Source organism: Gymnogyps californianus, chromosome 10 (assembly GCF_018139145.2).
Source record: "Gymnogyps californianus isolate 813 chromosome 10, ASM1813914v2, whole genome shotgun sequence".
Classification (NCBI taxonomy): Eukaryota; Metazoa; Chordata; class Aves; order Accipitriformes; family Cathartidae; genus Gymnogyps; species Gymnogyps californianus.
In genome coordinates, this window is record NC_059480.1 from 69,421 (window position 1) to 83,944 (window position 14,524).

Consider the following 14,524-nt stretch of genomic DNA (forward strand, 5'->3'; position numbering starts at 1 on the left):
CTGGCCCCCCAGCTCCTCCCTTTCCCCTGGCCCCAGGGCATGGCAGCCCCACTGCAAGCTGACACGAGGGCTGGATGCAGGAGGGCTGGATGCAGGATCCGACCACAGGTCCCTTCCCCTCCCACCACCATCACCCTCAGCCACCCCTGCACCAGAGCCCAGCAGCGCAGGATGCCAGCCATCCCCCCCAGATTACATATCCTGGGATGAAACACCCACCCCGGCACCCAGCTCTACCAGGGGAGCCGAGAGGCCGTGCGTCCCCACCCAGCTGTGGCAGACATGCGCTTGCTCCCCGGTACCATCTTTCCTCAATAAAGCGACATGGCAGCGTGCTGCTCTCTGGCCCCGTAGCTCGCCTTGCACTCCCCCCCCCCGCCCCGAGTTTTGAGACACTCAGATGGGGCGGCAGCGGGGTCCCGCTCAGCTCTGCTGGGGGATTTCTCGACGGATCTTGGAGAGGAGCTGGGACATTGCTGAGCGGCGCACGCCGTCCTGGATCCGGTACACCTGGAACTAAGCAGAGGCAGGTGGGGAGTGAGGGGAGAGGGCTCCCCACTCCGCTTGAGCCCCGCGCCCCAGCATCGCCAGCCTCCCGCAGCCTCCACGGCGGGGCTGGGCAGCGCATGCCAGCGGCTGCCAAGGGCTGGAGGGCTCTGGGGGGCAAATTCCAGAGCATCCTAAGCTGCCCAGCCCAGGTGGTTTCTGGCGCTGCCGCGCTCTGCCTCGCAAGACCAGCTGAGGGTCTGGCGTTACCTGGCTGAGCAGGATGTCAAAGTAGGCTGTGTCCCAGTAGGACCCGTCCTCGGCGGGGAGGTGCAGGAGGGCTCGGGTGCCGGGGTCTCCCTGGCAGCTGTCAGTGCGCACAGGAAGGCCAAAATGGAAGCGGAGGAAGCGTCGGGGGTCCCGGGCGAAGCTCTCCACCTTACAGTAGAGGGAGGCGAGGTCCGCGGCCTCTCCTCGGAAGAGGTTCTCCTCTGGGTGCAGGAAGTGGGGCAGGTGCCGGGTGGCCAGGCAGCGGAGGAGGATCACCACGAGCCTGTAGACAGAGCCCTCCAGGTCCTGCCAGTCCTCTGGGGTGGGGAAGAGCTCCGTGCTCCACAGCAGCACCATCTGCGGGGAGGGAGAGAAGGGTGTGGGATCAGGCACTCCCCGCAAAGGCCGTGCCTTCACACCCTGCAGGTCACCGCGCAACCACGCATGGGGCTAAGCCCTCAACACAGACATCACGTCCTCAGCAGGCTAGGGCTGCGCAGGCTCTCGGAGCTGCTGCTTCGGCTGTTGCAGGCGCAGCCGATGCCCCACCACCGCTTAGTTTTGAACCTTTGCTTCACCCCCCAAAGAGCCCCCATCTCGGCTCCAAGGCAGGTCCCAGCTCCGCAGCAGCTCCGAAACAACACGCCCAAGCTTCCCTCAGGCACTAAGCAATAGTAAAAAACCCTGCTTGTGGATTCCATCAGCCACTGGCAAGGCAGGTGAACCCCCGGCAGCTGCCACGCCAGCTTCTTCGGCACTGCGCTGGCAAACAGCCCGGCACTGATGCCTTTTGGCAACCCAGTGTAATGGGCAATGCACACGGTGGGCTGGAGCAGAAGATGTTTTTTTGAAGGACAGATGCATACTGTGCCCTTTTTTTAAAAAAAACCCAGAACATCAAAGAATGCAACATAAAGCAAAACCCACAGGATTTGGGTTACTTGGAGTTGGAGCCGTTCTCTCGGTAGAAGATAACTTTGCCTCTTTCTCCACCCCCGGCCCCGAGAGCTGCCACAAAGCAGGGCACACCTGGTTTGTGCCACCAGGTGCTGTCCCCAGCATGGGGACATGTCCCCATGTCCGACCAGCGTCACCAGCTGACGTGGGTCCAGAGCACCGAAAACAGTTTGGGTGGGGAGCAGAAGGTTTTGTCAGAAGAAACGCCACCCTCAGCCCTTTACGGGCACCTCCCGGCACACCAGGGCACAGGACGATCTGTGGCATGGCAGGCACGGCAACGCAATCCCCAGCGTGGCCCCTGCAGACAGGGACTGCCTGGCACATTGGCACAGAGCCCCAGCTCTTAACGCTCAGGGTGTTTGAGGCTGGAGGTTGCTGGTTCAATCCAGCAAGTGCCTGCCGTTTACACAGAAGAAGGATCAAACCCCTCTAACCATGGCCAGCGGCGTGCATCCTTTCTGGACACAGCCATGGGCTGGTACATCCCAAAGTAGTGCAGGCACTCGGGCTTTTTCCTTGGGATCTTCTTCCAGCAGCGACTCGGCCAGGGTGAGGTGCAGGGGAGCAGCCTTGGCTCTGCCTGCCCGGAGAGCCGCTGTCCCGCCAGCAGAACCTACCTACCTTCAGGTGGTTGAAGGTGAGACTGCCTTGCCCACCCTCCTCTCCCCAGTCCTGGTTGCGTAGCTGATCAAGCAGGCGAAGGCTGTCCAAACGGGGTCCCTTCAGCATGTCCACTGCCTGGAGCAGCTTCAGGATGGGGAGGTGAGTGGAGGATCTGGTGAGAGAAAGCGGGGTCCAGTGAGAGGGAGGATGGAGACCTGCATCCTCCCAGCTAGGGAGAGGATACCTGCAGTGACCTGGAGTGCGTGAGGATCCCCCCCCGGCCACCCACGTGGCCCCAGGCACGCAGCATCCTGCATCTACCTCCCTGCACCTGAGAAGAGGAACCCGGGAGATTTGCAGCATGACGGGAATGCTGCTGAGCAGCTCCTGCCTTCCTGGGAGGAACAAGAGGGGAGGCAAAGCGGGGTTGCGCTCCTCTACGTGCAGCGGGGAGGGCTGCAGGCTGCCCCGGAGAGGGGCTGAATTGGACCCCAAGGAGGGCCGAGCATCCACATTGGATGGACCACATTGTGCCCGAAATAAGCCTGGGCTGGTCCAGCCGGATGCTCGGCCCCTCCTTGGGGCTGGGTAGCCGTGCTGGCAGGTGAGATGTGTGTCACCCCGCCCCGCTCCCTCCCGCAGCCTGCCCTGGGAGGCACCTCATCACCCCACTGCTGCCAGATGCCCAGGCTCGCTCCCGAAGCCCGAGCAGGGAGCTGAGAGCTGCCACCCTCCGCGCGGCCAGGGTTCAGCTCCTGCGAACAATTTGGGGGGGGGGGCTCCTTCAGTTGCATCCCCCCCCCCTTTCCTTGAGCTGCCTGAAATTTGGCTGAGGTTTTTCCCTGAACACAGAGCAGTGGGTTTGGGCCTCATGAGGAGGTGACTTCACCCCCCTGTTGACACGTCCCTCTACTTTCCCATCCCCTTTTTTGCCTACACCCAGCAGTGCTGCCAGCCAAGGGGGGATCCCCGGGGCAGGGTCACCCCGCTATGCGCGCAGCCGAGCCGCTCACCTCCAGCGATGGGGAGAGGCAGGGATGAAGTGAGCCTCTTCTGTGGCCTTGCGGAGGCTGCCTTCAGGGAAGCCCCTGTCGCTCTGCCGCCCCTTGAGCCGGAGCGGCTCCTGCCGTCTCCTCACCACGGGGACGATGCCAAAGCGGATGGTCTTCCAGCCGCCGCGGATCAGCAGGGAGAGCTCCATGGCATCTTCCTGCAGATTTTCGGCGCTGAGGTCACCTGGATGCAGAGGGTTTGGCCATGGTTAGGAAGTTACCACAGCCGGTCCCGCAGGCTGAACCGGATATGTGCCGCAACACCCTTGTGCACGTCCCACCCCGCTCGACTCATCCCTTTCCAATGCTGCGGTTTGGCTGTGGTTCCCTGGCGAAAGCCATTCCCCAAACCCCGCTGGGGTGGTTTTCGGGAAGGAGCATCACTCCAGCGGGACTCAGGGCCAGGCCAGCGGGTGGTGGGCACGGCAGGAAGGCCCAAGCGGCTGAAAGGGGGCCATGCTGCTGGGTGGCTGAACAGTGGCAAGAAAAACAATGTGGTCCAAGAAAAATGGACCAGAAAAGGTCTCAGGTTGTGGGGGTCGAGGAAGACGAAGGGCTCTGGCTTGGCCAGGGAGGAAGGAGGGAATGGTGGGCTTGCTGGGGCTGGGTTAAGAGACTTTCAGACCCGCTGGTCCTCTCACATCACCTTTCCATCAGGGCTGAGATTTACTTCAAGAAGCACCTTTGGAGATGGAAATGCATGAAGAAGCTGATGGGACCCCCATGGGCATTCCCAGGGTCCCTTCCCCACCGTGTCCTTCCCGGGGACGCTGCTCCCAGCTGAGGCCCGTGTGTGCGCAGGGTCAGACCCATGCCCCAAGGTCCCCGTCCAGCTCTGATGCACTTCCAGCTCGCCCTCCAAACAGCCTCCTCCAGGGAGCAGGGGGCACTCGGAGGCCAGGAGAGATGGGGGAACGCGGTTAGGGTGAGCCAAGCACGCCAAGTCCCTGAGCAAACCCTCCCTGGGGACCAACGGCAGGGGTGGGTGAACCCTGTGTGGAGCTGCCACCCGCCAAGGAGGGTGCCATCAGCCCAGCGTGAAGATGCCCGAGGATGACTCTGCTGCCGTGGGATGGCAGGGAGTAGTTTGCATCTCCCTTCCCTTAGCTGAGGGCAAAGCCAGTCCCAGCACACGGCAGGGCGCTCGCTCATGCAGGCTTTGGGCGGGCCACGTGCCCGGGGAATTACACCCCAGCCCGTTTGCGCAGGGACCACCGCCGAGCTGGGCTCCCCAGCTGTGCTGGAGGCAGCTCCCGTCCGGGGAAGCGCCGCGCCGGCATACACACCTGGCTGAAGCAGGAAGCGGCGTTGGCAGCGCACGATGGCTGAAACAAGGAGCTCTTTCAGGTGCTGGAGGACTTTGCCCGGAAGCAGGCATCCCGCACCACCTCCCCACTCCATCACACCCACGGCGCTGGTCCAGTCCTCCAAGTCAGTCCCTGGAGAGGGCACTTCCAGATAGCAGGTGCCTAGCCCTGGATGGTGGCCGGCTGGGGTGTCCCCAGGCCGGCACGCCAGCACCCGCAGGGCATCGCCATCAATCCGCAGGGGGACCTCCACGGTGACAGCATCCTCGGAGGCGCAGAGAGCGAACTCGAAGGCTTCCAGGTTCCTGGCGTAGTCCACGAGGAAGCGGGGCTCCCTGGCGTGGACATCCTCCAGCAGGGTCAGCAGGATGTCCTCGGCCCGCTGGAAATGCTCCAGCCGCTGCCTCTCACGGGACACGATCACCCTGAGGTAGCTGTGCCAGTGGGAAGCGCTGGCTGCCATGGCAGCTCTGCCGCCGTCCCGAGCCTGCTCTGAGCAGGAGTAAAAATACGTGGGCAGGGAGGGTAGGGCTGGGAGCCGTGCAGGGCGGGCAGAGGGAAGCCGCAGCCAGGCGCTGACAAGCACGACTGCTGGGTGAGCGCCAGGGAGAGCTGCCAGGAGCACCGTGTCCCCCCCGGGCAGACCCAGGGCGGGGGACCTAGTCACACCGTGGCCCCACCGGCAGTCCAGCAGGATGACAAGGGATGCTCAGCCGGCGGGTCACGCCAGGATGACGCTGTGATCTCCCACGCCTCTCCTGGCACCAGGGCTGCGTGCCGGTGGCAGCATCCTCTCACAGCCAGCGCCAGATGAAGGCAACCCACCATCCTCCTGCCCTGGCTCAGCTCGGCTCGGCAAGGCCCAGCTGCCTGGGGCTGCCGGGGCAGGTCTGCTCCCAACTTGTGTTGCACCCACGGGAGCTTGGAGCAGGCTCATGCCGGAGCCGGGCCACGCTGCGGTGGCTGTGGGAGGGCTGCGGGACCCTATGCCCGTCCAAGCAGGTGCTCAGCGCAGCCCTGCGGACCCAGCCCCGTGCCCCCAGCCCCCGGCTCGATCAGCCTCAGGCTCAAGCTCAAGCTCAAGCCCAGGCTCAAGCTTAAGCTCAAGCTCAGGCTCAAGCTTGCCACAGGCGGGCAACCCCCGGGGCCTGCGGGGCGGGGCCTGTCTGCGGGGCGGGGCCTGCCTGCGGGGCGCCCGCCCCGCAGGCAGGCCCCGCCCCGCACACAGGCCCCGCCCCGCAGGCAGGCCCCCGCCGTCACCCCGGCAACACCGCCCCCGCCAAGCTCGAAGCGCGGCGGCTGCGGTCGCCATGGCGACGGCGCTCCCGGCGGCGGGGTTGCCTTGGCGACGGCGGTGGGCCGCGGGGAGCATCGCCGCGGGGGGGGGGGGGGGACACGGAAACCGGCGCTTTCGGCCCCAAAAACCGCTGGGCAGCGGGGTGGGAGCGGGCCGTGGCGCCGGAGGTGGAGGTCCTCAGCCTGGCTGCCGCCAGGAGGAGCAGCTGCTGCTGAGGCAAGGGCTGTGTTTTGGGTCCGTGCTTCGATCGGAGCGAGGTCTCGGTCACCTTCCCCCTCCCGAGAGCTGCCTGGGACAGGCTTAGCCCCTGGGCTGCCCGGAGTTAGGACAACTCCGGCCACAACAGGGCAGAGACTGGCTGTTGGTTCCGCACAGCCTTTCTGGCTGTACCCTCGTACCTGCTCTCAGTCCTCCAGCATCTCCCACAAATCCCAGAGAGGTGGGTGTATGCCGTGCCCTTCCCGGGGCAGGCTCCCCAGCTTCACGGGCCCTGATCCGGAGCTCTTAATCCCAGCCCGTGGATGGAAGGCAGGGCTCTCCCAGCAGGACAGCACGGTTCAGTAATCCCAGGCTTCCCTGCAAACCGTTCCTGCCCTTGGTCAGAGCAGGGAAGAGAGTGGGGGAGGCTCTGTGGCAGCAAGAACCCGTGTGGGAAGGGAGTCACAGCCAAGCGTGGGGCCCTGGGACCACTTCTGGGGAGCGGAGAGAGAGCCATGGGGCTCACGGCTAGTCCTACCACCTCCTGTGGCTCAGGCTCTTTATGGCCCTTTTATATAGCCCAGACGATGTTTCTGGATCTCCCTGGGGTTGTTTCCAGTTTGTCCTCGTGCCTGCTGCAGTCCCGCGTGGCTGAGGAGCCACCCTCCAGGTAGGGGTCTGTCCCTCACGGCTGTCTGTCCTTCCGCCGGCTGAGCTCTGGGGAGCCCCGGCTGCCTTCCAAGAGGGAGCTTCCAAGAGGGCCAGAGCTTCAACCTGCAGAGCATCCTCACGTGCCTGCAGTATGAGCCACGGAGGTGAGCGGGAGCCCGCACCAGGCTCCTCACTGCCTGGAGGCTGGGGATGCCCAGGGCTGGGAAGCCCCAGCCAGATTTTAAATCCCTGACAGCAGGCGACAGGCTCTGCGTCTCCTTACCCGAGCCCCGTGCTCCCAGTTTCACCCCACCTGAGCAGGGATCACTGTCCTGACCAGGGCTGAACATGTGGGGAGGACAAGCTGGCTGGCGTCCCGGAGAGGAACCGAAAGCAGCAGGACTCCCTGCTGCCAAAGCAGAGCTCCTGGGGGCTTCACCCTCCTCATCAGAGAGGTCCAGGCTCATCCTGGAGGACACTGAGCCCAAGCCAGGAAGGAGAGACAACTGCTCCAGGCCCCAATGTGGGGAAAAGAGGGCAGAGAGACGCAGGCCACTGCTTTTCTGGGGGTGGTGGGGCACGGCCCACTGCTGGCAGGGTTGCTGAGTGCCCTAGGAGCATCACTTTGTCAAGGATGGAGTCCCTGCTGTGGCAGCAGCCAGGACAGTCCTTCAGCCAGTGCCTGGCAGGGATGATGAAGGAGGCCACGGGGGTCACATAGGAACTGAACTGTGAGTGGGAGCGGTACTATAGGAAGGTAAAGCTCATCAGGGTGGGGAGACAGGGCAGTCCCCCTGCGTGGCTTGGTGCTGGTGGGGGAGCTGTGCCCTCGGTGCCGGCTGACCCCGCAGCGTGACCCTGGCGTCCTGCTCCCATCACTGCCAGAGCTCTGGCACTGGGAGGAGCAAGTGCGATGTGACCCCCCAGCTCCTCACCACCTTTGGCACCTGCACTTCGCAGACCTCCGCGTGCCACCATCGAGAGGTGGGTGCTGCAAAGTGCTGCCCTCTGCCCCTTCCCACAGGCCAGGGCCTTCCCCTTTCCCCTTTCCCCTTCCTTCTTCCTCTTTTCCCCTTTCCCTTTCCCCATTCTCCTTCCTCTTTTCCCCTTCCTCCTTCCCATTCTCTTTCCTCCTTTACCTTCCTCCTTCACCTTTCCCCTTTCTTTTTCCCCTCTCCCCTCTCCTTTCCCCTTTCCCTTCTTTCCCTTTCCCTTTCCCCTTTCTTCTTTCCCCTTTCCCCTTTCCCCTTCCTCCTTCCTCTTTCCCCCTTCCCCTTCTTCTTCACACTTCCCCTTTTTCCTTTCCTTTCTCCCCTCTGCTTTCCCCTTTCCCTTTCCCTTTTCCTTTCCTCTTCCTCCTTCTTCTTTCCCCCTTCCCCTTCCTTCTTCCCCCTTCCTCTTTCTTCTTTCCCATTCCCCTTCTTCCTTTGCCTTTCCCTTTCCCATTTCCCCTTTCCCCTTCTCCCTTTCTCTTCCCCCTTCCCCTTCCTCTTCCTCCTTCCCCTTCCCCTTCCTCCTCCTCTCCCCGGCAGGCAAGGGGCCAGGAGCAAGCCCTGGAGGAGCAGCTACCCTGCTGCTGCCAGGCACAGGCAACGCAGGCAGCACAGGCAGCGGCCCTGCTGCAGGCGCCACGGCAGAAGGAAGAGCTGGCCGGGGAGCGGTGCCGGCTGGTGGCACAGCTGGCAACACAGCTGGCAACACAGCTGGCCAGCCGGGAGAGGTGGGAGCAGCCGGAGGTGCTGCCAGATGCTGCCCGACACCCCGCGCCGGGGGGCAGCTCGGCAGGGGGGTGCTGGTGTGCAGAGGGGGGTCCCCCTCGAAGCAAGGTCACGACGACCAAGGCCAAGCAGGCAGCTCAGCATGGCGGGTCTGGCCCCTGCCTGCACTTTGCCTGCCGGAGGGAGGTTGCCCGGTGCTGTGACCTGTGCATGGGGGCTGTGGGGCGTGAGGCCACCCCGTGCTCGCTGGCATCCCTCCTTGCTGCCCCGGGAGAGCCCGAGCTGGGCGCCGCGGGAGGCCAAGGCAGATGCCACCCAGCAGGAAGGAGAGGAGCTGGCATGGGGAGAGGATGGCGCAGGTCGGGGTGGTGGGGAGACAGCAGAAGCTCCAGCCCATGCAGAGGAAGCAACAAAAAACGGAGAGCTGAGCCCTGCCCGGAGCCGTGCCGTGTTGTCGGGGCGAGCCGCACGGCCAGGCACGGCGCAGGGCTGGGGTGTTCAGGGCAGCGCCAGGACGGGTAACCCAGCGATAGGCTCATCTCCATGGGAGGCGAGACGGGGGGGGAAATTTCCTAGCAAAAAAGGTCAGTTAGGCCATGGAAGACATGACTGGAGTGAGCGGTGCTCGGTCTGGACGAGTCACCGGGAGGCTGGCGGGGAACGGCCTGGCACTGGCAGAGGGGCTGGGCTGAATGAGCTAATCGCTCGTTTTCCATCTCGGCATTTTATGGCTCTATGAATTCTCGCTCCGTTAGAAACAGGAGAGAGAAACCAACCCAAAAAATAAGAGAGAGAGAGAGAGAGGAAAAACCCAGGGGCATGGGAGCACTTGACATGGCAGGGTTGGGCGAGGGGCTGCGGTGAGCCCCCGGCGTCCTTCACCCAGCTCACCCCTCCGTAAGACGCTGCGCGCAGCATCACCGCTGAGCCCCGGACCCTGCAAGATGCCATTGCCACCCAGCAGAAAGACATCGGGGGTTTGAGCTGGCGGGTGGAGGAGCTGGCGGGGGACAGGGAGATCGGGATGCGGGAGGTAGGTGATGCTCTGCCCCAGCGCCCCAGCTCCGCACCAGCCCCAGTGCCGGCACCCCTGTGCCCCACGAGCCTCCCACCAGAGCTGGGAGTCCTCCCGGAGCGGCACGGCCCCCGGCAAAAAGGCTGAGATGGGGAGTGGGGACGCAGGCAGGGGAGGTAGAGAGGAAGGGAGAGTAATTTAACATGACAGGCTGTTTATTTTGGCAAAAAGAGTCTCTTTTCAACAGATTTCAAAGCCCAGCCCCGGGGCTGGGGGGGACCACACAGAGGAGTGGGAGAGCAGGGGTGTGAGGGGGGGGGGTTCAGTGGGGCACCCGGACCGAGAGAGATGGAGAGGAACCCCCGTCTGCTTGTCCCCTGGGGAACTGCTGGGATTTCACAGCCCCGGTGTGCTCGCACGCTCCGATGGAGTCCCCCCCCGCCGAGCACCCCCACGGGCGCCTGCGCGCTCCCGCACGCACGTGCTTGCCTGCACGCACCCGCGCATGTTCGCACGCTCCCCCAGCCCCTGCTCCTTCCTCCAGGCCAGGGCTCAGCTGGAGTCTTGGCTTCCCCCAGTGACATTTCAAAAGAGGCTGTTTATTAAAAAAAAAAAAAAAAATTGCTAGGAAAGAAATAATTATTATAATCACATTAAGGGCTTTGGCTGTAAAAGCCCTGCGAGAGCGCGGGGAAGGAGCCGAGGCTGCTAACGGCAGGGAGCGCGGGGGGTGGTTTTCCTGCCTTGTGCTCTTTTTTTTTTTTTCAGTCCCAATCCAACAACCCCCCCCCCCCCCCTTTTCCTCCCCTTTATCCTGGGAAATGAAAACAATTTATTTAATGATGGATCGTCCCTTTCTCTGGTCACTGACCTTCTGGGTGAATTTCTGCTGAGCTCGGCGGAAAACGCGAGGCTGGGTTGTGGATCCCATCTGTGGGTGGGGGAGGGGGGGGGGGGAGCTCACCCTCATCCTTCCCAAAAACCACAGCAACAGTCCTGGGGAGCGGGACGGGGCCGGTGGGGAGGGTCCCCACGACAGCAGGGGACTTTTCTGCAGCCACTCTCCCTGCAGTCCCGGTCCTGGGGCTTTGGGAGCAGATGCGGGGACTGCAGTGGCCCCCAGAGCCCCCCACCCCATCCCCTTCTCTCTCTCCGGAAGACCCGCAGGGGCTCCTGGCACCCACCTCCTTCTTCCTGACCTGGCCCGGGGTGCAAGGGCTGGGCTGGGGTGCAGTGCCGGAGTGGGAGCAAGGGACGGAGGAGCTGTACCCAGGGTGGGAGCAGGGAACAGAGGAGTGGTCTCCATCCCGCCAGCAGCCACGTCCCCCCTTGCTGCCCAGTGGCGCGGTGGCAAAGGGGCTTTCTCGGCTCGGGGTGGCTGCGGGAGGTGGTTTTTGGACGTGGCCAGGCAAGGGGGCCAGGCATAAGCCTGGGGACAAGGCTGGGGACATGTGCAGGGCTGCACGGGGCTCCCAGCAGCGGCCAGCAACGTGCAACCCGCAGCAGGCGGTTTGGCCCCCGGCCGGTCCAGTGCTTGGCCAGGCTCTGCTCCCCGGGGAGGGGAAAGCCAGGGGAGTGAGGGGAAGGGGTAGGATCACACCAGCCAGCCACCTTTTGTTCGAGCGGGCTGTCAGCACCCAGTGTGCATCGCCCCGGGGCCCCAGGCATGGGTGCAGCCCAACGTCCCCCGCCGGTCGCGCTCAACCCCGAGCTGACCTGCGAAGCAGGGATGGAGCAATCCAGCATACAGCCCCCTCCCCTCTGGCCCTTCCTCTGCCATGGCCTGTTGCTCAAAGCATGGTTCTTGTAAAAACGCGTAAATATTTATACAAGAATAATTTAAAAAACATGGTCTGTCAAATAATCAAAGCAGCAGAACATCCGAGGAGCTTTCAGCCGGATTGGGAAATCCGGTGTTGCTTTCCGACGCCACGCTGTGATGCTGGAGGTGCTCACGGCCGGCCCCGGCCCTGCGGGCTGCCGGACTTGCTGGCGCGGGTTCGCGGCAGGTTTGAGGTCTTCATTAATGTGGTTTGGGGACCACGGCGGCGGGCAGCTTTCACTTGCATCAACTTGAGCCGCCTGCTGCCAGGAGCCCCAGCCGGGGATAGGACTTCACCAGGCACCGGTTTCAGCTTCACGTCCCGGTTTCGGCACTGTCCACTGCACTGGGACCGCACCAGGAACCGGAGAAATCCTTGGGTGAAGCGCTGCATCTCTGTCCTCCCCTGAGCTGCGTGGCAGGGCCGGGGACTGGCGTGGGGAGTGGCAGGGTGGCAGCTGAGATGGCAGGGTGGCTGCCAGTGCCGCGGGGTGGCAGGGGTACTCCCCAGCAGCATCCCCATCCTTCCAGAGCCGGCAGCGCCCTCAGCTTTTCAAAAGCTTGGCTTTGCAGTGCTGGGGCGAGAGCCTTGGGCCAGGGTTTCCCCCAGGGAATGAGATTTGTGTCTGTCTACATGGTCCCACATCCCCATTTGCACCGGTGTCACCAGTCGCCAGCACAGCCACAGCTCCTCTCCTGCATCCCGGTGGCACCACATCCCCCCGGCACCACCGAGAAGCCCCAAGCTGCCGCTTCCCCGGGAGGCAGCGGAACGGCCTTAAAATGGCAGCACCTGGAGACCCCCAGCCCCGTTTCCTTCTGCTCGCTTGGGGCTCCCCCGGCCTGGGCAAGGTGGGGGACGCAATTGCCACCAGTCGATGACCCTACCGCCATGGCTCAGCTGACTCGCAGCCACCAGATGCCTCGGCCATGCGGTTCGGGGGTCCCAGGGTGGCGGGGGGAGGCGAGGGGGTGGGAGAGGGGAAGGGGTCCCCCCTGTTCCCACAGCCCCATAGAGCCAGAGGGCAGAGGCGGGCACCGCTGCGGGCTTGGGCAGCGCAGGGGGAGCGGGAGCCGTGTGTTGCAGTAACCTCCGTCCTCCTGGCCGCCCTCCAGCCCCTTCCCACCACCCGCATTTATGCGCGTGATTCGTGTTCTTGCATTCTTTGAACTCCGGCCAGATAACGAGTTCAAACCCCTTCATTAAAACCTCTGGTTCCCCCCCAAATGCCCGTGCACCTCCCTGGGCTACCTGGCTGCCTCACCCGCTCCGGGGAGGGGGCTCCTGGGGCCGGTCCCCCCCCCCCCCCCCGCGGGAGGTGATGCTTGTGCCGTGCACGTGTTCGGCATCCGCGGGGAATGCTCTCTGCGCTCGGCCTAATTAGCTGGAAGGGAGGGGGAGAGCCAAATCCAAACCATGTGCTGACCTGCAGGCCCCTCCGCCCGAAAGCATCCGTGCTGAACGCTCTCTGGATCGTTAATAGCTCCCCGGGTCCTTTCCTCACGTCCCCCCTCCAAAACGCGCGGGGCCTGGCCGGGGGGGTGGGTGGGTAGGGCTTTGTGCTCTTTCCCAATGGTTTTCCAGGGCTGCCTTTCGTGGGAGGCAGCGGGCAACCCAGGGGTGTGAGCGGCAGCCAGGAGGAACTGGGGGGGCAACTGCCCGTGGATTTGGGGCAACCCCGGTGCTGTGATGCCGGGGAGAGACAGGCTTGGGGTCGGCCGAAGGTTCTCTGCCTCCATCCTTCGCTCCCGGGTGGCTTTGCAGTGGGGAAGCTTGTGCCACAGCGTGCCCGGCACCCGCCGGCCCCCCTCAACCCGCTCACCGGGTGCCTGCAGAGCCCAGGAGGAAGCACCAGGTCCAAACGCCTCTGGGACCCCTACCGAGGTGTTTTGCTGAGGGGCATCACCCGTCACGGGGGCAGGAAGAGCAGGGGAAGCCTGGGATGAGCGCCTGGGATGCCCCTGGGACCTGCAGGGTCCTCATCCCAGCATGACAGCCCCACCAAACCCACCCCCCAGGGTGGGCGCGGGGGTTCCTGGCCCCGTTTTGGAGGCCACAGAGAAGCTGGACACCCTGAACGCAGCTGCGGGTGGAGGAAAGGGGCATTTGCTCCCGGAGAGGGAGCGGGCGGCGGCAGCCAGAGCTTGGCCAGATGGTGCGGGGAGAGGGCTGCTTCCCCCCGCGCTCCTCCCAGCCTTCCCAGCACGGAGCCCGGCTTCGCACCGGCTCCAGCTCCTGGCCCAGAGGAAATGGCTGCCGGCCGGGGCCCACAGCTGTTTTCCCTGCTCGGTTTGCTGCTTTCAATTTAACGTCCCAGGGAGCTGGATTGGGACCACGCAGGGGGAGCATTGCGGTGCTTTCCCGTGCGAAGCCTGCCTGGAAGAAAATCCTTCCCTCACGCTCAGGATGGCTGCTGGCAGGGCTGCTCCCTCCTGCCTGCCCTGCCTGTCCCCGGAGGGAAAACCCACCGGCAGAAACCTGGGATGGCCCCCGCGGGGATGCTCGCGGCAGGGGGGCAGCTTGGTGCCACCATGTCCCCGTGTCCCTTGGGAGCTGAGCTCGCAGCAGGGCCCGGCACTCACGGCAGGGCCAGGAGACAGGACTTTTGGGAGCACGTGGCACGAGGTGGGCGCAACCCCAGCCCGGGTGCAAGGTGGTGGATGGCGACAGCCAGAAGACCCTTCCCCCAGTCGCTCCCCAAAAGCTCTCAGCCGGCACGGATGGGCCGCGTGAAGAGGATGGCGGTGCCCCCGCTGCGTGTCCCCCCCCCCGCCGTGGCGTCCCCCGGGCCGGGGAAGGGGCGAGCAGCCTAATGCCTTCCAGAAGATCAGCTGTAAATGGCCGGGGAGGGTAATTCATATCAAACTCATAAAGCCTTTATTAGTGTCTCGGGGGAGAAATCCGGATGTGGCCGTTTATTTATTTTGGATTTCGCCTTTTTTTTTTTTTTTTCCCCCTCTTTTCCTTTTAACATTTTCTTCCAGGAGATTTTTAAAGGGACAGGGACGCCTCGCCGTGTTCGGCAGCGGGGCTCGGCGGGGGCTGGCTGCCCGCGGGACATTTGGTCCTGGAGCCTCGGTGCCAGCCGAGGTGCCCTGGCATCTCAAGGGGTCGGGCAGATCTTGGGGTCCGGCTTCAGGGCTA

The 14,524-nt window shown here is 64.1% G+C and overlaps 1 protein-coding gene across 1 annotated transcript; it reads right to left on the reverse strand.

The window, feature by feature from the left end:
* Window positions 1–423: 423 nt before the first annotated feature.
* MAB21L4 (mab-21 like 4) lies at window positions 424–5,156 on the reverse strand. Its single transcript, XM_050902856.1, has 5 exons — window positions 4,658–5,156; window positions 3,333–3,555; window positions 2,338–2,491; window positions 757–1,113; window positions 424–516 (listed from the first exon to the last, which is right to left on the reverse strand). The coding sequence occupies exons 1-5, from the start codon at window positions 5,139–5,141 to the stop codon at window positions 424–426; spliced, it is 1,311 nt and encodes a 436-aa protein (XP_050758813.1). The 5' UTR covers window positions 5,142–5,156.
* Window positions 5,157–14,524: the final 9,368 nt, after the last annotated feature.